The 21173-nt window shown below is 45.1% G+C and overlaps 1 protein-coding gene across 1 annotated transcript in view; it reads right to left on the bottom strand.

The window, feature by feature from the left end:
• Window positions 1-21173, bottom strand: part of LOC119388188 (26S proteasome non-ATPase regulatory subunit 1) — a 61777-nt gene that overhangs the window by 33702 nt on the left and 6902 nt on the right. Inside the window, exons 9-17 of the mRNA XM_037655841.2 lie at window positions 18395-18460; window positions 17479-17527; window positions 17216-17347; window positions 16970-17058; window positions 15911-15989; window positions 15442-15615; window positions 9616-9676; window positions 7458-7585; window positions 654-773 (exon numbers count right to left, since the gene is read on the bottom strand). Coding sequence (XP_037511769.1) covers window positions 654-773; window positions 7458-7585; window positions 9616-9676; window positions 15442-15615; window positions 15911-15989; window positions 16970-17058; window positions 17216-17347; window positions 17479-17527; window positions 18395-18460 — 898 coding nt within the window. The remainder of the gene's footprint in view (window positions 1-653; window positions 774-7457; window positions 7586-9615; window positions 9677-15441; window positions 15616-15910; window positions 15990-16969; window positions 17059-17215; window positions 17348-17478; window positions 17528-18394; window positions 18461-21173) is intronic.

The raw sequence follows: 21173 nt of genomic DNA, 5'->3' as shown, positions 1-21173 counted from the left end.
TTCTGAGTTCCCTGCTGCATCAAATCATTATTGTTTAGTTCAAGACACAGGCTCAACATGGCTGGAAGAGCTCATTTCAAGGGGGGACATGGGCCTTGAAAATCCTTTTTAAATTCTCGATCACTTTAGGTGAAACTAAGTGAGTCTGTATATTTGTGTGCTGATTTCAAGTATGCAGCTGTTTTTCTAGTGCAATTTGTAGTTTTTAAAATATGTATTATACATTCCATGCGCCATTTTGGGAGCAAGAGTTTGCCTAAAATGAGAGAGTTACAATGTATAGATCAGCATATCACAATCTGGAATGAGAACTGTGTGTATAAAACACAAATGGATGCTCTAATACAACAATGCAAAGTCAATTATGCAGCTGATTAAACTTAGTGTACTCTTTTGTATTGACTCTGCAAAGATGACAACGAGAAGTAGCAAGATGTGAGGCGCTGAAAAGTGCAACGATCAGTACTGACACAGATACTGTCTACATGCCTTCTAAAGAAATACATAAATGGCAAGGTGGAGATAGCATCTGCAGGGAGCTAAACAAAGGTGAGAAGCAAACTGCTATCTCACCTTCGAGCTCGAAGTGGTCTCGACAGAGCCTCACAGAGCCTAAGATACTGTGCCAGTATGTATATATGTAGCAAGTTCACCTTGTCCTTGGCCAAGGCATCAATCTGAGCATCAGCTTCCTCCAGGCGCCCATACAGCACCAACGCTATGCCCACTGCCAGGCCACGCAGGATCTTCTCGTGCTGTGTCTCATGGGCATACTGCATGAAGACAGTGGCAGTGCATTCAAATTGCGAGAGGTTGTTAACACATCACATCCATGTACCCAGTCAGGTGGCAATGAATAACTTAGCGAGCATACTGAAATGGTGACATGTCACATACTAAAGGCCACCGAGCAGTTTTAAACAATGCCATAGTCATGTGACGTGTCAAGAACTCATATATACAATGGAACCTTAATGATACGATCACGGCTTGTACGCATTTCGAGGTGATACAAATTTTTCCATGGTTCTGCAGAACCAATTTTCACCCCGCGACGTTTCATACAAACTTACACTGCCGTACAGGTGCGACAGGTGCTGCGTGCACTGCTGCGGAAGACACGGCAATCATGCACAGGCGCGAGAACCCAAACTCAAGCATGCGCACCGCACCGCCAATTTGTCAGAATAGGCCATCAACGGCACGTCGTAGCCTCCGAGATTGTGCGAGCAAACCTTGGAGGCCTTAATGTGCCTTTGCATTTCAATTACAGATGGCATTAGCATTGTGCTCTTTTTTCCTTCAATGCATGGATGCGTGCTGCTGTGCTCGAGGCAGTGTCGTCGTATTGTGTTTACACGTGCCTGCCACGTCGACGCAAGCCATGTCCTCACAACCAGACATCCTATGAAAGGTGGACGAGGACCGAAAGAGGAACCGGACGGTCTTGGCGAAGGAGCTAGGCTTCGCAACATCAATATGCACGATTGTAGGCGACGCGCATACCTGCCAACTCTCCGATTTGCACGGAAGACTCCGAATTTTGACCAAACCTCCCGGCTGTGCGGGCACGGCTGTAAATCTCCCGAAAAACATCCCCAACACCACTGCAATAAGAAAATCATAACAACAAAGGACAGCGGTTCTGAAATTTTCTAGCCTTCATCTATCGTGTGTAAACTGCTCCTTAAGTCACTTTCACCGCAGTACTCTGGTGTCATGCGAAAAAGCGTACTAAGATTAGGAAGGGGCTACTAGCGGTCACGGGTAACACATCTGCTTCATTAATTACTAGGCTTGTGCGAATATTCTAGCACTTCGAATATTCGAACGAATATTACAGTATTTGAATTCGCTTCGAAACGAATTTAAATTCCAGGAAATTTCGAAGTATTCGAAATGAACGAATAGACATATAAACCGCATGTAACCCCCTATAAAGGTGGTTTCACTGCAGTGGAGGTGTGTTGTACGGTGAATACACCTTTCCAAGAGAAATTTACACTGCCGCGAAGCCCCACTTCAAGGTTAAATGAAGATACAGTAAAACCTCGTTAATTCATAGTGACTGGGACTGTGAAAAATCTAATTAGGCGGGTTTTCGAATTAACCAAATATACAAAAAGCGGGATGCAAGGAACTTTGAATTACTGGAAGTAATCAGAGGTGATCGTTTGCTGTGCCTGCTAGTTTGCAGCTACAAGGGTTATGTCTTCCAGCAATACCTGGTCCCAATTTTGCCGCTAAACCGGGGAAACGGCGGGTTTCGCTGCTGCCAGCGCAAAAAAAAGAAAAAAAAGGACGAAAAAAACGGTCTCGTGGTCAACTGAGATGTGTGCCTGCAAAAAAGAAGACGTGCTTCGCTGCAACACAGTGGTGACACGCGGGCAGCGTGTCACCTGCTCCTCGCAGCGTCAGTGCGTCATGATGCGGCCATTCGCCCATCCTTTCTAGTAAAATGAAGAATTTAATAATGACCAGTGTGACGGAATTCGCTATGTGTTCTAAGTGGAAAAGATGATCATTGAAGTTTTCGAACTGAGTTTTCGAAGTAGGCGTTGCAGGCAAGTACTCCGCCAGCAGTGCAAGTGCGCAAATTGCCGGAACAACCGCCAGTCGGAGGTTCGCATACACACGAATTCCGTCAGACCGCCCCTTTATTAATTTCTCTATCTTCCCAGAAAGAATGGGTAAATCATGACGCACTGACGTTGAGAGAAGCATGCATCATGCTGCCCACGTGTCACCGTTGTGTTGCAGTGAAGCACGTATTCTTTTCCGCAGGCGCACATTTTAGCTGACCATGAGACCGCTTTTTCATTGTGGCTAACAGCACGAAACACGTATGCACTAAGGAAGTAGAAGTGGACACAACACAGCGCTGACTTTCAACAGAATTTTTTTATTGAAAAACACGAAATCATATATACATGAAAAAAAGACCAACACGTGACAAAGTCGAAAGTCAGCGCTGTGTTGTGTCCACTTCTAGTTCCTTCGTGCATACGTGTTTCGCGCTGTTAGCCACAATGAATCTACGCCAGCTCGCCCAGTTTTCCATCCTGACCGCTTTTTGTTTAGTTTTTTTCTTGCGCTGGCAGCAGCGAGGCTGGGGCGATCAACTTGTCACTCATTAGTATCGCTACATTGCATTGCCTTGTGGCTTTTAAGGGCCATCGTTTCTGCGGATTTGCGGCTAAATCGGGATCGGGAATTGGCACATGGCACCCAAAGTTTTCGAATTAACCGGGCTGGTCCTGACCACCGCTTCAAATTATCCACTCAAATTTACATTGCAAAATACGGGGCCGCAGAAACCCTTCTAATTATGCGGGATTTCGAAATAACCAAGTTCGAATAATGAGGTTTTGCTGTATTACCCTCACATCGATTAATCATTTTTTAAGTTTTAAAGCTTGTTATACCGGCTTATATGCTCTAAGTATAGTAAATTTTAAAACGTAACGTATTTTACATGCTATCACTTGCATTCTACCAAAAGCCAAATCCTGCTACTACTCAAAGTTGCTTCCACTTCCCTTTGAAACAAAAAGAATGACATATGCATATGCCTTGTTTCAACTTTAAATATATACTGCGCTGGTTAGTTGAGTCCCGACAGATATGCTTATTTTTCTTTATTATATGTAATATAAACTATTCGAATTCGCTTCGACATTCGCTTCGACCAAATCACTATTCGCTTCGAATTCGCTTCGGACCTAAAATTTACTATTCGCACAAACCTATTAATTACATACGTGCGCATGCACCGTATATTTACAAGCACCATCGTTGACGTCTGAAAACTTTGCTGGCAATCATTCAGAGCTGTTTACGATGTTGCTGTGGCCTTGAGAAACAAAATCAGCAGTTGTTCCATGTACTAATACAACCGATAAGCGAAGCTCCTTAGAAATCGGACGCAAATGACTATATACATTTTGAAGCTGTTTATGCGCCGTGTGCCTTGTTTTTTTTTTTTCGTTGTCTTTTTGCGCCGGCACCCCATCTATGTTGCAGGGAGCTTCAATGGCGACGACGAGGTGCAGGCCTAAGGAGCTTCGCTCCTAATAAATGAAAACTTACATCAGCTTTCTTCTGTCGCATGTTAATTTTCCATATTTTCTGGTGATCCCAATTTCAGATGATACAAATATTTTTGGTGACCCCACAAGATTAGTATCACCGAGGTTTTACTCTACAATAAAAGCTCGTTAATTCGGATTTCACAGGACCGGGAGAAATGTTTGAATTAACCGAATTCCAAATTATTGAAAGCATCAAAAAACAATGAACAAATGTCGGCTACATCAATAAGCTTTCATTTTCTTGATGAATACATAAATTCTGTATTTATATTTTGCATAAAAGCAGTGTAAAAGCGCAATTTTACTCATCCTACGAATTAGGTCTCAATGTGACCATGGCACCACACTCCAGTGTTAAATTAGCCCAAAACGTTTTCTGCACCCCTCCCTTATTTCATACCACCACCACCACGCGCACGTGACAATAGTTCCTTTGCAGGTAAAATGACCGGCAACTGATCGTTCGTCCATCGCGATGTAGCAAAAGAGTTGTGTGCCAGCATGCCGACCAAAGCTGAAAGTTCATCATCAACAGCTTGCCCCATGTTTGAGTTTTACAACACTGCACGGGCATTGCATCAAGTTAAAACGAAGCAGCTGAGCGCCAGATCCGCATGTGGACAAAACGGTGATAACTAACAGATGAAGACAGCGAGGCGGACAGCGTCGCCTCATTTAGGTTGTCTGCGAATGCCGTTTTCGCTCTTTTGCGAAGCACATTTGTCATGTTTCGCACTCGGCGCGCTCCGAGGATCGTCCTAATTAACCGGGTTGGGGCCAAATGTGACCAAATTAACGAGAGTTTGATGCCATTAAAGAATGCAATATGCTGGCCGGGACGAGAGAAGATGTCCAAATTATCCGATTTTTCCTAATTAACGAGGGTTGAATAAAATGACCTTTTACTGTACATGTTTTGTTAAGCTGCACTTACTGCTTGCTGTACAAAAAATAAACTCACAAGTGTAAAGGGTGGTGTACGATCATAACAGTTGAAAAGCAAGGACCAGTGTCACATCTCCCTTATGGACAGCGTTTTGCATGAAGTCAACCTACATAATTTTAGCTGTACGATTCCTGGCTTCCATTGTGCTTATACAGATACACAGTGTGGTATTCTCGTGATTCAAAGGAGTAGAGACCACCACATGCAGGCAGGTTCGGGCAGGTTGCATGCATGTCTACTCCATCATTTTCGAATGCTTCGAAAATTTTGCGCCGAAGGGAATTCGAAAGCTGTAATATTCGTTTGAATATTTTGAAGCGCTCACATATTCGCACACACTTACTTTTAACAAATGAAAACAATACCAGTGATGCTACCAAGGACTTCTGATTTGGAGCAATTTTTGGAGCAGCAAAATTTCCGTTTTGGAGCACTTTGGAGCAGCAAAATTTTCATCTTGGAGCACTTTGGAGCAGATAATTTTGCATCTGGGAGCACTCTGGAGCAGCGAATTTTACATCCTGGAGTGCACTACAGAAGCATATTGCAATAACATTCAAGCACGATATGGCGGTAAGGTTAAACCTTATTGTCCCAACGTGGGAGCCGCCTGCGTCATCTTAGGGTTGATCTTCAGGACCCGAATATAGTTCATCATGCCATACCGGAATATTACTATGTGGCTCTTATGAAGGCTAGAAATATATTTCGATTCATTGCAAATCTCATGGAAAAAATCATCCAGGAGAACTCCATACTTCACTCGCTAATGAAAAAATAAGGGCTCATGCAGTTGAGTGTTTTGAATTAACCTCTTCGGCGATTATTTTTGACACTAGCAAATAAACAGAATACCAGATCAATAAATTTGCACTTTATGAAATAACACTCTAAATACATCTATGTGGTTATCAGCAGACATTGTAGACAAACGCCGTGACGTACAGCAGTGCCTCAATGCGAAAGAGCCACACTGTCCCTAATGCATTCCCCTAAGAAAGCTCCAAGGCGAAAGCCAGGTTCTTTTTCTTCTCGATCGACGGGTTGATCCTCCCCCTCCTTCTCTACAAACTATCTGCACCTCACCTTGTTTTGCGCTAGCTCCATGATCGGCGCACCGATTACGGAAGCAGTGTAAAGCGACGATGTCGTGATGGCGTCATCACGTGACATCACGATATATGACGCCATGATGACGTCACAAGTTTTGACAATCTATGACGTGATGATGACGCCATCACATGATTATTTTTTGCATCAATCGATTGAAGCCGCCGACGGTCAATTTTCGTGTTTGATAAAGCATCTGATGCTTTCGCATTAATATTGCGTATAGAACGTTAACAACCTGGCCCTACATACCAAACTGTCCTCCACCATGTCACCTCCTTGCCATGCGCGAAACAGCTTCGCTTAGGAGTCACTTCACAGAGTGAAATGGCTCCTCAACTTTTTAAAAATGTTTATTGTGATAACAATTATATGGACGCTCTCCGCGGATTTTTGCCGTCGCCATTGCCGTAATTTTCTGTATAAAGACCAAATTAATAACATCACCACGCGCATTCTAGCAGCGGGCAAAAGCTCGCGAGCGCTGGCGACGAACGCGGCTGAAGCGGAGATTAAGCTAGCCGGCCGTCTGTCTCCGTCGCACGGACAGCGCATGAGATAACATCTTCCCGCGTGCGGACCTGCCGTCGATTGCTCATCAAACAAAGAGAAAACGCCCCGCCCGTCTTTCGTAAGGAGCATGAAAGGACGCCAGGGGAGTGGGGGGGGGGGGGGGGCGAGGGGACCGCATCGTTCGAAGGGCGCAGTCGCTTGCGCGCGCGCCATCTCGAGGCATCAGGAGACGGCTCGTAAACTTGCTGTGCTCTCAACGCTTACTTAGAGAACTCAGAGCAAGAAAACGCTTCGGTTCCTGGAGCGGCCATATTCTCTTAAACCAGTGTTTCGTTGAGTTACGCGAGATCGAATCCAAAAGAGTTAGCTGCTAGTCTTACTTCGTTTAACAATACAATTTGTTGGTATCGCATTCATTGCTTCGCCCTTAAGCGAAACTGAGTTTTTTTGCCCGTCAGCTATTGACCGCCGAAAGCGAGGGGCGGACGTGTAACATGGGGTAGCCGCTTCACTGTGGGCCGTCAGCGATGGGCCCGCTACTGACAGCTGCGTATTTGCAGCTGCTCCGACCAGGATATATGCTTTTATTAATGAGATGAAATTTTGAAAAAGCAAGCAAAAAATTCGAATTGGAACCCTAGCAAGTCAGCTCGAAAGGGCAGGGCCTTTTAGGGGGTATTTGATTTGACGGTGATAGACGCCCCCAAACCCGAGACTTTGGCGCAGTTTGGCGCAGTAAATACAATTTGGCGCACTTTGGCGCAGTTGGCGCAGGAGTGGAATCACTGAATACTCACAGCAATCATATCATTCAGTGTGGATTGTGAATTGGAGCCCAGCATGACCAGGCCCATGGCAATGCCTGCAGCCTCCCCAGCAACTGCATCGTCCTGGTACAGTGTGTGCTTCAGCTGCTCATAAATGTCTGAAACAAACGGCAATGTTGTTTATTGCATTCTCATTTAAGTTAAGAAAACATCAAACTACTCCTTTGTACACCAGAATTTCCTTCACACATCCGTGTCAAATGCGTAGTGCAACACTTTTTGAGGGGGTGCCAATTCTGCTTCAAACCACTCAGCAATATATTGTGTGACAGATGCAAGATGAATGGTAGAATTCAGTCATTCATTTACGCTATTCACCAAAAGATTATCAATAGCCAAGGATGTCCGCATGAATCTAGCCTAAACCCTACCATGGCAGAGCAAATACCTTATAAGGTGATGCAACTACAGTCAAACCTTGTTAATATGTACTCGCTTAAAACATAGTTGCAACAAATCCCAGACTGAGTCTCATAGAGCCTAATGCATTTGCTGATCGCTTAAGCCGTTGTGGTTCATCCTATGCCTACCGGCTAGTGCGTACCCCGCGATAACTTTTTTTTTTTTACGCCATAATAGTTTACCGTGACGCTGAACTCGCCGGCACCACAATGTGCCCATAAAGGTTTTCAGTCTTTTCGAGAAGTGCAGAGATCGGCCAACTAATGATTCAGACTTCCGTTTGAGTGCGGCGATGCCTTTGAAGATAAGCATCGGGAAAGAATGAAGGCAAGGTGGCGGCCACCAGCGAACACGCCAGTATGGCTTATCGCCGACAACCTTATCACAATAAGTATTTTCAGCTATCTGCTCGGGCTTGCATGTGGCGTGGCGCTACTTTAAGCCTAGTACTTGCTTTTAATAGGCGATGACCTGAACACTCTGGACCGCCGATCGCTGCTGCCTCGTTGTGCGGCAATGTGTTCAAGTGCACACCACTTTGTAGAAACGAATGCAGCTCACTCCTGCAGTGTTGAGCACTGCGGGTCGCGGGCATCGAGAAACCTCACTGCATTCAAGTTAAACGCACGCGTACGGTACAGCAAGCATAGCGCTGTTGTAACCATACTGCACACTTTTATTAGGCAACAACCCAAACGCACATCTGTTGCAGGAAGTTTGTCATTGCCGCGTTAATTGAACAAGCTACGTGCGCCGCATCTGTGCACGGTCTGGAGCAAAGTGTATATGAAGGATACTACCACAGCAAATACGTGTGTGTGGTGCAGAAGCGGCCCGGCAGAGATGGCGTGAGCCGAGTAGGCGATGCGCTGCATGCAACTAGCCAAGAGACGATCAGCTCCACGCGGCCATACCGCGTTTCAATGAAACTTTCGCTTAGTATTGATCGCGGTACAGACATGTACACATGTATCGCGGAAAGCCGATACTGCCCGTTCTGTTGCTATGTCAGTCGCTGCATGTCCCGGTTCCTGTAACAGTTTCTAAATGATCCTTGGCGTCGCCACCGCGCGCTATCGGACGGTCGTGTGTGAGAGTGCCAACATCTTTCCTGCACTTTGGCAAAAATAAAGAAAAGGCTTTGTGGTGGGTACTTTATATAATATTTGCTATGACACTGTATTTGTTTCTTTGTTGGTGACGATCGCGCACATCGGGAGACGCAAGTTTGTACTGGGTGATTAAAGCGTACTACCATTTAGTGCGTAGTTATGCCACGTTCCCAGCAGCTACATATTAACGAGGTTTCACTGTTGGTAGAGGATGCAGATGCACCTTTAACTGCAGTGGTTTGCAATGCATCACGAAAGCAGAGTACAGCTACCTAGGCTACATTTCCCACCCAGCAGTAACTTCTGATCTTGGCTGGAACACAATCTTAGTGCAATATGGTTGTGAGAAAAGGAGGCATTTCATCGTTGTTGTCTGCTGCATGGTGAATACACAGATATTACCAAATGCTACATGCTGAACCAAAGCTCCATTACAAGTTCCACCCATTGTCCATGATAGCACAGTCAAAAACGAATGGGCAGCACTAGAGTACAAAGAATACTGGCCACCAATTATAATGAAAATGAAAATTTCAGAGAGTATTGAAAAGACAGAATAACTCTCCTACTGGCCTACATGAAATCCACAGGCCATGTAAAGGAGGGCCTCTTACCTTCTCTGTGAGTGCTCATTGCAGCGAGACCAAGACCAAGGCATCCTCCATGACGTACAATCTACACACATAAAAAAAACTTTGTTGCGCAAGCATGATTTTACCTTGTACAGTCGAACCCACTTATAACGATCCCACGTATAACGATCTATCGGTTATAACGACCATATTTGGGTGCACTTACGATTTTCCAATGCTAACCATTGAAGCTGCGATCACATATAGCGAACATTTTTCAAAGCCTCCTACTTTTACAACGAACACTTCAGACACGGTCGCGGTAAAAATATGGCGCATACGAAGCGAAAAGAAGTTAAAACAGGCCCTCTAAAGCGTGAGAGGGGCGCGCGCTCGCGCGTGCCCTGCTTCAGTTTACTCGCGACTAAGGTTATCCCTGATCGGCGAGCACCGCGGGCAGATTTCGGACGCTGCGAGCGAGGTCGCTCACTTTTCCAGCTTTTTCTTCAGTGCCAGAATATCAGTGAGGCCTTGCGGTCAGCTTTCGCCCGGTAACCTTTCCTGACGCCGTTCTCTGCAGCTACGACCGCCTACGATGAACCAAACAATGCCCTGGAACGCAAGAAGGCATAAATGCTAGAAGTTATAACCGCGATAACTTTCATCGCATAGAGGTTCACTGCGTCCCTAAACTCGTCGACGCCACAATGTGCCGCAAAAGGTCGTCCGTCTTTTCGGTAACGGCAGAGACCAGTCGATCGGTGATAACAATTTCCGCGTGATTGCGGCGATGCCTTCGCGGGTAAGCATCAGAAAAGAGCGAAGGCGAGGTGGCGGCCGTCGATGAACGTGCAGTTATGACTTTTGCCGACAACCTAGTATCACAGTCACCTCTCGGTTGGGCGTGTGGCGTACGCCGTACACTGTGCGGATTGACGGCGGTACGAGCGCGCCATGCTGCCGTTCGCAAGTTTGCCGCCGCCACGTCGTGCGAGACCGCTTTAAAGTGCGCGTCGCTTTGCAGAAACGAAAGTAGCTCGCTGTTATTTAGCGGCGCGAGCACCGAGAAACGTCAATGCACTGACAGCGAGCGTATACTGCGTGTTTGACTAGGTGACAACTCAAGGGCACCGCGCATCGTCGTACAGGGCCGCGAGAGCATCGCGGAGACGTAGTGCCCGTTGCTTGCAAAATGCTTGCTTTCACCGCGTTGAACGAACAGGCTACTCGCCGCACCCGTGCACGGTCCGGAGTGAAGCAGGCACGAAGAACGTACAAAACGCGCGCATACGACACACAGCAAGCGGCCCGGCAGTGACTCCGCGAGCCGAGTATGCGACGCGCTGCACGCAACTAGCCAGGGATGATCGACTCCACGTGGCAGTACCACGCTTCGGTGAAACGGTGTCAGTTCATTGCAAAGGCAGGTAATGCACTCGTGAGCACGTAGCGGGCGTCGCTTCACGACGCGAAAAGGCTTAGCTTGTCACCGGAGGGGTTGGGTGCACTTTAATAAAAGTGCACAGAAAAAAAAAACGGTTTGGTTGCTATGGGCGCATGTTTTTAAAGGAGAGTCCATATACAACGAACTACTGATATAGCGACCACTTTTCGCTACACTTTAGAGTTCGTTATAAGTAAGTTCGACTGTACCTCTTTTTTTTTTTTTTTTCAGTCATTCTGCCAATTTGACTCACACTTTAAACAATTTTACATGTATGAAACATCAAAGTTTCAATATTTGTTAAAAAAAGTTTGAGCCACTTTTTAACACATTGCCATCAAGCCTTTCAAGTGCTATCAGACTGAGACAGTCCAGGAACTCTTTCATGTGGTTTCATTAACGCATTTTGATAAACATCAGCACCAAGATGTGTCTTTCATAACATCAACAACCTTCGGCACAGAAACAGAACGTAAATGTGTTTATTTTTTTTACTATTCTACACTACGTCCAAATTCACGTTACAAGATGGATAGAATTCATTACTGAAAGAAACACAAGCCAGCAACACAGTCTGCTGCGATGGGCAAATGCCACTGGGACAAGGAAATACACAGCTTGCCAGTGCCAAAATAAATGAGAGAGGTACACAAACATCAGCAACATAAAACTAAGTCATCCGATAGGAGCACTTCCTGTGTTCATGTGAAGGCAATGACAGACGGCAACACTGGTGTTTTTCTTTGCAATACATCTTTTGAGTGTTTTTGCAACCTGTAGGGATGTAGAATGCAGCCCTTAAACTACCTTACGCTCTGATCCCTCTCCTTTTTATGACAGTGCCAAAATGGCAGTGCTGCACCAATGGAAAACCATGGTGTACTTTCGAGAGCTGAATTTCTGCCCCATTTCAGTCAACAACAAATCAAGAAAGTGCAATTTTAACTTCTGTGGGCTTCTCTAATAGTTTCCTATGCAATAAGGAAGCACCTGAGGATCGCAAAAGAAAATAATAACTGGCAGTTTTGATTAACGCACACATTTCAATCGGCTGTTCAGTTGCAGTACACTCTGGGAAGCAACCACTCTAAAGTCTTCGGGTAAATGTGCAGCGCAGCACAGACGAAGGACAAGAAACGGACGACACACGCGCTGTGTCGTCCGTTTCTTGTCCTTCGTCTGTGCTGCGCTGCATATTTACTCGAAGATGTTAGTACAGTAGAACCTCGTTGATACATTTCCGAAAAAAAAAAAACGCGGAAAATAAACGTATGATCCGGGAAAACGTACGATCCGAATCCAGTAAAAATTGAGGCTGACAAGGCCATATTGAGGTGCAAGGGCAAAAAAGATTTATTTCTAGAGCTGTGCGAATAGCAAAATTTTGGGTGCGAAGCGAATTCGAATATTGAAGTGTGAGTGCGAATCGAATCGAATATTTTTCGAATATTTCTAGAATATTTTTTTAATACTTCGAAGCGAAATTGCACAAAAAAAAGTTAAGAGAAGATTCGTAAGCATATTCTTATGAGATAGCAACATGAAAGTGTTTCTTTTCACTAGGTTGATGAAGCAATGGTAGGGTGGTGTTTCATAGTTGTCTTACCAAGAATGAGGCAATGTAGAGGCCGAATTATATTTATGTACATGATTTGGTGCAACCAAAGTGTTGCCGACAACACTTTACACGTGATAGGCACAGGTGCCATTTCCTCAGCCTCTCCTCCTCTTTCAACTTCTGTGGAAGCCCAACTGATGTGGTGGACAAGGGTGTGCTCCCTTCAAGTCCAGAGTTCCAAATCTGCCTCATAGATGTCCATATATAAGAACAGCTGGAATTTTGGATGCTAAAAAGCTTCGGCTTCCGATATTTTTTGGACTTCCTGCCCAAATTTCAGGTCCAAAACAGCATTAATTGAGCTCCCACTTCTGCCACATCTTTCATCTCTATGTTGGAACCAGCGTTTTCTTGAGTTAGTACATTTGTGACCGTAGCAGAGCTTGAAAGGCAGCTTTGCCGCAATACGGGGTGTGATGAGGTGAAGCATATTGAAAATCTAGGGACCACTTCCAATCGGACGTTGATTGTGTCTTGGCAAAGTTCGACAGTAACGGAGCTTCAAATGCAGCTTTGCCACAATACGAGAGTGTAATGAGGTGAAGCATATTGAAAATCTAGGAACCACTTGCAATTGGACGTTGACTGTGCCTTGGCAAAGTTCGACCGTAGCGGAACTTGAAAGGCAGCTTTGCCGCAATACCGAAGTGTGATGAGGTGAAGCATATTGAAAACCTAGGGACCACTTCCAATCGGACGTTGACTGTCTTGGCAAAGTTCGACAGTAACGGAGCTTCAAATGCAGCTTTGCCGCAATACGAGAGTATAATGAGGTGAAGCATATTGAAAATCTAGGGACCACTTTTAATTGGACGTTGACTGTGCCTTGACAAAGTTCGACCGTAGCGGAACTTGAAAGGCAGCTTTGCCACAATACCGAAGTGTGATGAGGTGAAGCACATTGAAAATCTAGGAACCACTTCCAATCGGACGTTGTGTCTTGGCACAGTTCGACCGTAGCGGAGCTTGAAAGGCAGCTTTGCCGCAATACGAGAGTGTAATGAGGTGAAGCATATTGAAAATCTGAAGGGGTCACTTTCAATCGAACGCTGACTGTATTTGTTTTTGAGAAGTTCGAATAGTTCGAATAGTAAAATTCCAGTGCGAATCGAATCGAATAGCAAACACTATTCGAAAAATATTCGAAATTTCCAATATTCGCACACCCCTATTTATTTCTCAAGAAACATGGAGGGACTCTTCGATTTTCGAACTCCTGGCATCTCGCTGGCAGCCAGAGGTCAGCCAGCTAGTTCCGGTCTTGACCGAAAATAACGTCGTGGTCACGTGTATTGAAATCCCGAGACAACCCGAATATTGCAAAATCGAACTCTGTGACAACCAGCGTAAACGTAAAGAAATGCTACCGCCATGTCAGCAGACGAAACTTTGCGCCGCATGAGCGTCGGTTCTTTCTGCATTGCCGCTTGGAAATATGGGGCTAGGTTTGCCGAAGAGCAGAAGTGATATTCTCGAGCATACGCATTTGGGATACGCTAACGTACGTTCGCAAGATCACGCGTGTCTTGCCCCGTCCGTGAAGAAAAATCCGCCCCTTCGCAGTGCACTCTTCACAGTGCACGTAACAATCGTGGTACAACACGATATGCGAAATCTCGCGAAAGTGATAAGCGTCCCCGAAAGCGACAGCTGTTCGCGGCAATCGCATACTACGTCGCATACTCGCGCTGATCAGTTTGCGTTCTGTCTTAACTTCAGACACGAGCTATGTTCGCCGCCACTCATAATCGCACCATCTCGCACGGCGGAACGGGCTTTAAAAGATAACGCCCGGCGTAGTGGCAACCGAAGGTGAAGTCCCCAAGCACCCGCACTTTGATCTGTCGAGTCCTCAAAAAGATGGCGGCGAGCGCGCATCGTCTCGTTTTGGCGTCTGATAACCAAAAACTTTCCAGATATCTTCCAGAACTTTTCTGGCAGCTTCTGACGACCCGCCGGTAGGCAGAATTGCCCAGCCAGAGAAATACGCCGACTGGAATTGCACCGGGCGCAGCAACCCAAAAACGTATGCGCTCCGGGAGAAAAGTGTGGGGGAAATTATCGGCCATATTCACTGGGCACAATGGCGGCGTTGCTATGGTTACGGGTCGCGGCGTGTTGTGCAGCGGTGGCGATGCGACGGCGGCATATGCGTTTCCGCGGCAAGCCGTTTGAAGATTTGGACGGCCAGCGTCGCCGCCTGCCTTCGGGTCGGTGTGTGGTTGACAGAGCGGCGATCGAGCAATTCGGAGAAGACACGGAGGGGACGATCGAGCAATTCGGAAGAGACGCGGAGGGGACAATTGTGCAAAGCAGAGAAAGCGGGGAAGGGGGTGAAGGCACTGCGGGAAAGGCACTGCCGTCGCCGCGCGGCGGCTGTCTGCCCCTTCTCGCTTCTTAAGTACACGAGAGGGCCCTTTTTGCGCGCCTGAATGGGAGTTTCTGAGTACAAAACGTATCATACGACCGCAGTTTTCCGCGGTGCTGAACGTTGCTGCCGAATAATCGTATTTTCCAGGAACGTATTAACCGGAACGTATTACACACAGCTGTATTGGGTTATTTTTAATTTTCGCGATTTCGAGCGTAGGAGCCAGGAAATCGTAGTAAGCGGGAACGTATCAACGAGGTTCTACTGTATATACCAACTCGCCCAGATTGCTGTATTAGTTCACTCTAAAGTGCTCCCAAAGCACAATGTGTGAAGGCATTTCTGCTAAATAAGGGTCCACGTGGAATGAAGTGAGGAGAAATTGTTGAACAGGAAATGCTGCTGGAGCTTCATGTGAAATTAAATGGCACTGACCTCATTCTTGGCCTCCCTGAGCTGTGAGAGCAGATAATCAGTGATGGCAGCACCATGGTTGGCATGAATGAGGCCCAGAGCGTACAGACCACCACCTTCTGTGTACCCACTGCCAGGACCAGACTCCTTAGGCAGGTACGATGACATCAAGTGTAGGGCCTCCTTCTCATGACCCTGCAGAGATAATGACAAACATTTTTGGCATGCAGTAAACAGAATCATGCACCAAGGATGCAAGGCAGCTAGTACTGTAAGCATTTTTACAACTCATGTCGAGTATCATTATTAACACTTAGCAGAAGAGCAGAAAAGCCAAGTGAAATATCCCAATGAGCTTTCGTTCCAGACAAGTGACATGCTAATTTCAATGTCTGCATTGGGTTTACAGCCAGACTGTCCTGTACAGAGGGGCAAATGCTGACAAAGCATGCAGCAAAAACAGTGGTGCCACTTAGGCAATGGCCCCTACCTTGTGTATGACACCAAGGCTGGCAGTGGCCGTGAACTTGGCCCAGTTGGTGGCGCGCGCAAGCCACTCCAGATTGTCCCTGCATCACATGGCAGTGTTCACTAATGCGCTAAATGCGACAGAATTTTCAACACCCATAGCTTACCACGTCAGCGTCATGATAGGCATGTCTAAATGCATTAAATAAAGAAAATCTACTTCACCTCTGGTCCATCAAACTGCAAACACAATTTTTTTTACATTACATATTTTATACCAACAACAGTTAGTGAGATTGTGTGCCAAGACTGCTGAAGGACAAACAAAAAGTATAAGCAAGGAGTCAAGTACATAGTACCAATACACTGCATTTCCTGATTTATTGAGCGCTATCTCGCCAGCTTCACATTATCCAATGTAAGCTTCTGCTTTAAGAGGAGAAGAAAGAACATAAAATAATGGTGTTGGCATTTGCACTGAGAAGCTGCACATACACGTGATAGGGCTGGCTCCAATCAAGGAGTTGATGCTTTTGTCGACATCTGGCAAAGACATTTATAAAATGTTCAAACTACACAAACACAACTACAATCAGAGTGCTCCAATCATAAAAGTTGCGACACTCTGTTCTGAATCTGGATATGCCCATGGACAAATTTTCGGAGGATAGCAAGCTGACACACCACCTGGGAGTGACGATACAAAACACACTGCGTCGCCACATGCACTGCAGTCTTCGCTGTCACTGAGCGAGTTGCTACGGCAAGAACTGGGAGAAGTAGGTACTTTCAAGAAAGGATGACGAGTTCAATGGCTACAGTATCATCTGCAAAATGTAAGTCACAAATGTAAACAGACTGCTTGCTCCATCAATGTGGTATCACTTGCGGGTTCGTGCAACGCAACACACAAAAATGCTATTAGCTCGTCTTTCCACACACAGGTGGTGCTGCAGTCAGCAGATCTCCATGATTTTGGCCAATGGTGCACCCGGACTTTGATACATGGAGCCTATGGGGAGTTTCACAACTTGCATGATTTGTGAACTCTGACCACAACCAGTTGAAAGCAAAGACTCACCTTAGGAAGAGGTCGCTAGTAGTGCCACAGTGCATAAGAGAATTGGCAATCACTGTGGCTGTGTGGCATACCGAATTCCGAACAGCATCCTGCAGTAGTGGGCAAGCAAAAGCCAAGGTAACTGACCAAGCCATGTGCCCTGAGTAAACACGGTATCTAGTACACTTAGTGTGCCCTCAACATGGCTGCACCCCCGAATCACTCTGCAGAAGGTTAACATGTCCCAAAATGAATAAAGTGAGGAACCTTTGTCTGCTTGAGAATGAGCAGGTCAGTGTGATTGCTGCGGATGAGGAACTGCAGGTGCAAGCCGATAGTGACCTCTCCGCTGAGGATGGTGGCCAGTTTGTCAAGTTGGCCCATGCGTACACTCTTTTCCTGCGCCAAAGCAATATGCGTTTTGCTACAAAAGGTTTTGCAGAGAACCGCCACTGTGATCCAAGCAATCTAGCTGCTTATTGCAGCTGTCTGACAGACAGGTGTAAGAAATGTCCAGCCTGTGCACCCACCTTGTCAGCAGGAGTCTCAGCAGGCAGCTCCGTCACTGCTGGTTCTGTCCTGCAAAGATTACTGCTACATGATTTATGCCAAAGAGACTGTACAGGCAAATGTTAAATCATGCTGATGTTATAGACTGTGCTCCAAGGTGTCCAAAGCATCACTTTTGCCAAAAAGATGGTTTTTGGAAGCCAGAAAATGATGCACAAAATGTAGGACACAGTTGGCCATCACCACTGTAAAAATACAAGGTTCCATGACATAAACTTCAGTCAACCGCTGATAATAGTGATAAAAAAGTTCTTTCATGTCAGTGGAAAAGGCAAAGATACTGTAGGCAACCAAATTCTCCAGAAGATGAATTCTGCAATAAATTGGGTGCATATTATGATGTTTTACTGACAGAAGACAGTGGGTGCACACGTGTATATTTAAGAAATAAACACTATGTTTTGTCAAAGTGGCCCCTTCCAAGTCTTTCACCACGCAATTCACCACGCAACACCTCATTCACCTCATTCACCACGCAACACCTTGACTTCGTGGCAAAGCTCACTTTTGGAAGCTACTATGGTCGCAACTGGATTGGTGCACGACAGCACTGGTTCGAGGCTGTGAAATAACCAATGGGGCAGAGGTGGTGGCTTTAAATTATACCGTTTAGGACCTACAGTCAGAGCACAAAGTCCGAAAAAGCAGATGTCGTTGAGTTTCCAACTCCGAAACCTCAGATGTTTCCATGCATTTACTAAATGGGGCTTGCGGCAGTGCCGCAAGGGCGTATGAATTTTCAGTCATGTCCAAAAAATCAGTAGTTGACTGTATAACTAACCACCTCAGTGCTCATTACTCTCTCTCCCAAAACAACACCAAGGATGGCTGAGCTACTGTACATGCAGCATACAAAACAACAGCCACCAAACTTACTGTGTGTCCTGTGTATCATCTGCTGCTTCTGCTGGTGCTACTGCGTTTGCAGACGCTTCCTCCGTCCTGCAAGAAAATACATATTTATACTCACGCACATTGCTAACACAATTCCCTGTACCACGTGCGGGTGCTGTTTACTGGCTGACTAGGCAAAAAACTAGGGATGTGCGAATATTCTAAATTTCGAATATTTTTCGAATAGTGTTTGCTATTCGATTCGATTCGCACTGGAATTTTACTATTCGAACTTCCCAAAAACAAATACAATAAACGCCCAATTGATAGTGACCCCTTCAGATTTTCAATATGCTTCACCTCATTACACTCTCGTATTGCGGCAAAGCTGCCTTTCAAGCTCCGTTACGGTCGAACTTTGCCAAGAGACAGTCAACGTCCGATTAATAGTGGTCCCTAGATTTTCAATATGCTTCACCTCATTACACTCCCGTATTGCGGCAAAGCTGCCTTTCAAGCTCCGTTACGGTCGAACTTTACCAAGAGAGAACGTCCGATTGTTAGTGATCCCTAAATTTTCAATATGCTTCACCTCATTACATTTTCGTATTGCGGCAAAGCTGCCTTTCAAACTCCGTTACGGTCGAACTTTGCCAAGAGACAAGTCAACGTCCGATTGTTAGTGGTCCCTAGATTTTCAATATGCTTCACCTCATCACACCCCGGTATTGCGGCAAAGCTGCCTTTCAAGCTCTGCTACGGTCGCAAGTGTACTAACTCAAGAAAACGCTGGTTCCAACATGGAGATGAAAGATGTGGCAGAGGTGGGGGCTCAGTTAATGCTGTTTTGGACTTGAAATTTGTAAAGGAATTCCGAAAAATCGGAAGCAGAAGCTTTTTAGCATCTAAAATTTTATATGTTCTTATATATCGACGTCTACGAGGCAGATTTAGAACTCCGGACTTGAAGGGAGCACACCCTTGTCTGCCACATCAGTTGGGCTTCCACAGAAGTTGAAAGAGGAGGAAAGGCTGAGGAAATGGCATCTTTGCCTATCACGTGTAAAGTGTTGTCGGCAACACTTTGGTTGCACCAAATCATGTACATTAGGGGTGTGCGAATAGTGAATTTTGGAACCGAATCGAATACGAATCGAATAGTGATAACACCGAATCGAATACGAATACTAATCGAATAGTTTTCGAATAGTAAGACAACTCCACGACATTTTCGCTTAAACTAATATTCACAAACTTTCACCAAATAAAATTACGGTTACTTTTAAGCGACTCAAAATACTTAAGTTATGAAAACTCAGGTAAGCTCGTACACAGCAGCAACCTAAGCCTTCGAAATATCTTGTAAGTGTAGGTTGAAACACAGCAGTGATACCGCAATAAAGGTTTGTCACCTGCTTTTAAATAAAATTGAGACACAAAAACTAATCAGCTTTTAACCGAACACCACGCATACAGCTAAGGCTGTAATAAAACGGATAAAGCTGTCATTACAACATGGGGCTCGGCACCGAAAGCGTGCGAACATCACTGTTGAAAGCTGTATCTGCAATAAATATTTATGCAAACACACCACTTGCGTCTGTTGTAATTCGTGGAGCTGAATGTAGCCGCAGTCCCCACCTTCAGTTATTACAAGACGAAGACACGAACTGGGTAATGCGATGCAGGTGCAGCATAGTAAAAATTGAGTAAGAGTGGAGTTTTCAGAAAAAACACCTTCATCCGGTAATCAATATAGCGTCGGTAGTCTCGTAAAATCTTGGGCTGCATGCATATTGGTAATTTAGTGATTAAAGAAGAAAAATGATCGTTGACTGTTCCAGAATTTAGTTGTTTTCGCGTTCTCCCGTCGGCGCTGATTATTCGAAAACTATTCGGAAAATATTCGGTATTTCAAATATGTACCATTCGATTCGAGTACCGAATCGAATAGAATGCTATTCGATTCGCTATTCGAAATTTTCGAATATTCGCACACCCCTAATGTACATAAATATAATTCGGCCTCTACATTTCCTCATTCTTGATAAGACTATGAAACACCACCCCGCCAGTGCTTCATCAACCTAGCGAAAAGACACCTTCATGTTGATAGCTCATAAGAAAATGCCTAGGAATCCTCTCTTTTTTTTCTGCAATTTCACTTCGAAGTATTCGAAAAATATTCTAGAAATATTCGAGAAATATTAGACACACTTCAATATTCGAATTCGCTTCGCACCCAAAATTTTGCTATTCGCACAGCTCTACAAAAAACCACACTTCTTATGGCAAGCCACAACTACTGTTCATTCTTCAATGTTATTAGTCACAAAAGCTTCACATAACGCTGTAGGTGTATTGTCATACTGTCATGTTGTAGTGATAGTGAAGAACTATTATACAAGAATATTTTGCTATAGGACTGGTTATCCACAGTGAAAAAGAGAAAAAGCCAAGTGATGTACTGGCGATGAACAACACAGCATGAGTGCTGTATCATCCTTCAGTATTTTGTTTGGTTCTTACACACTGTATGTATGTAATTGTAACAACTTGCCCAACTACCTACAGCTCTTCAGTTTATACATTTTGTGACAACATTCAATCAATTCCGTACACAGTAAGAATGTTTGGCGCAGAAAAATAATTTCGTAACAGTAATAACTCTGTGAAAAACAGCCACAAACAGTTAAACAATATACATTGATTAAATTAAATTCTGGTGTTTTATGTCCCAATATCATGGTGCAATTAGCAGGCATGCCATAGTGGGGTATCTGGAGTGTGGTTCTTTGACGTGCACCTAAACCTAAGTGCA

This window comes from Rhipicephalus sanguineus, chromosome 3 (assembly GCF_013339695.2).
Source record: "Rhipicephalus sanguineus isolate Rsan-2018 chromosome 3, BIME_Rsan_1.4, whole genome shotgun sequence".
Classification (NCBI taxonomy): domain Eukaryota; kingdom Metazoa; phylum Arthropoda; class Arachnida; order Ixodida; family Ixodidae; genus Rhipicephalus; species Rhipicephalus sanguineus.
This window is presented reverse-complemented; position numbering and strand designations above follow the sequence as displayed.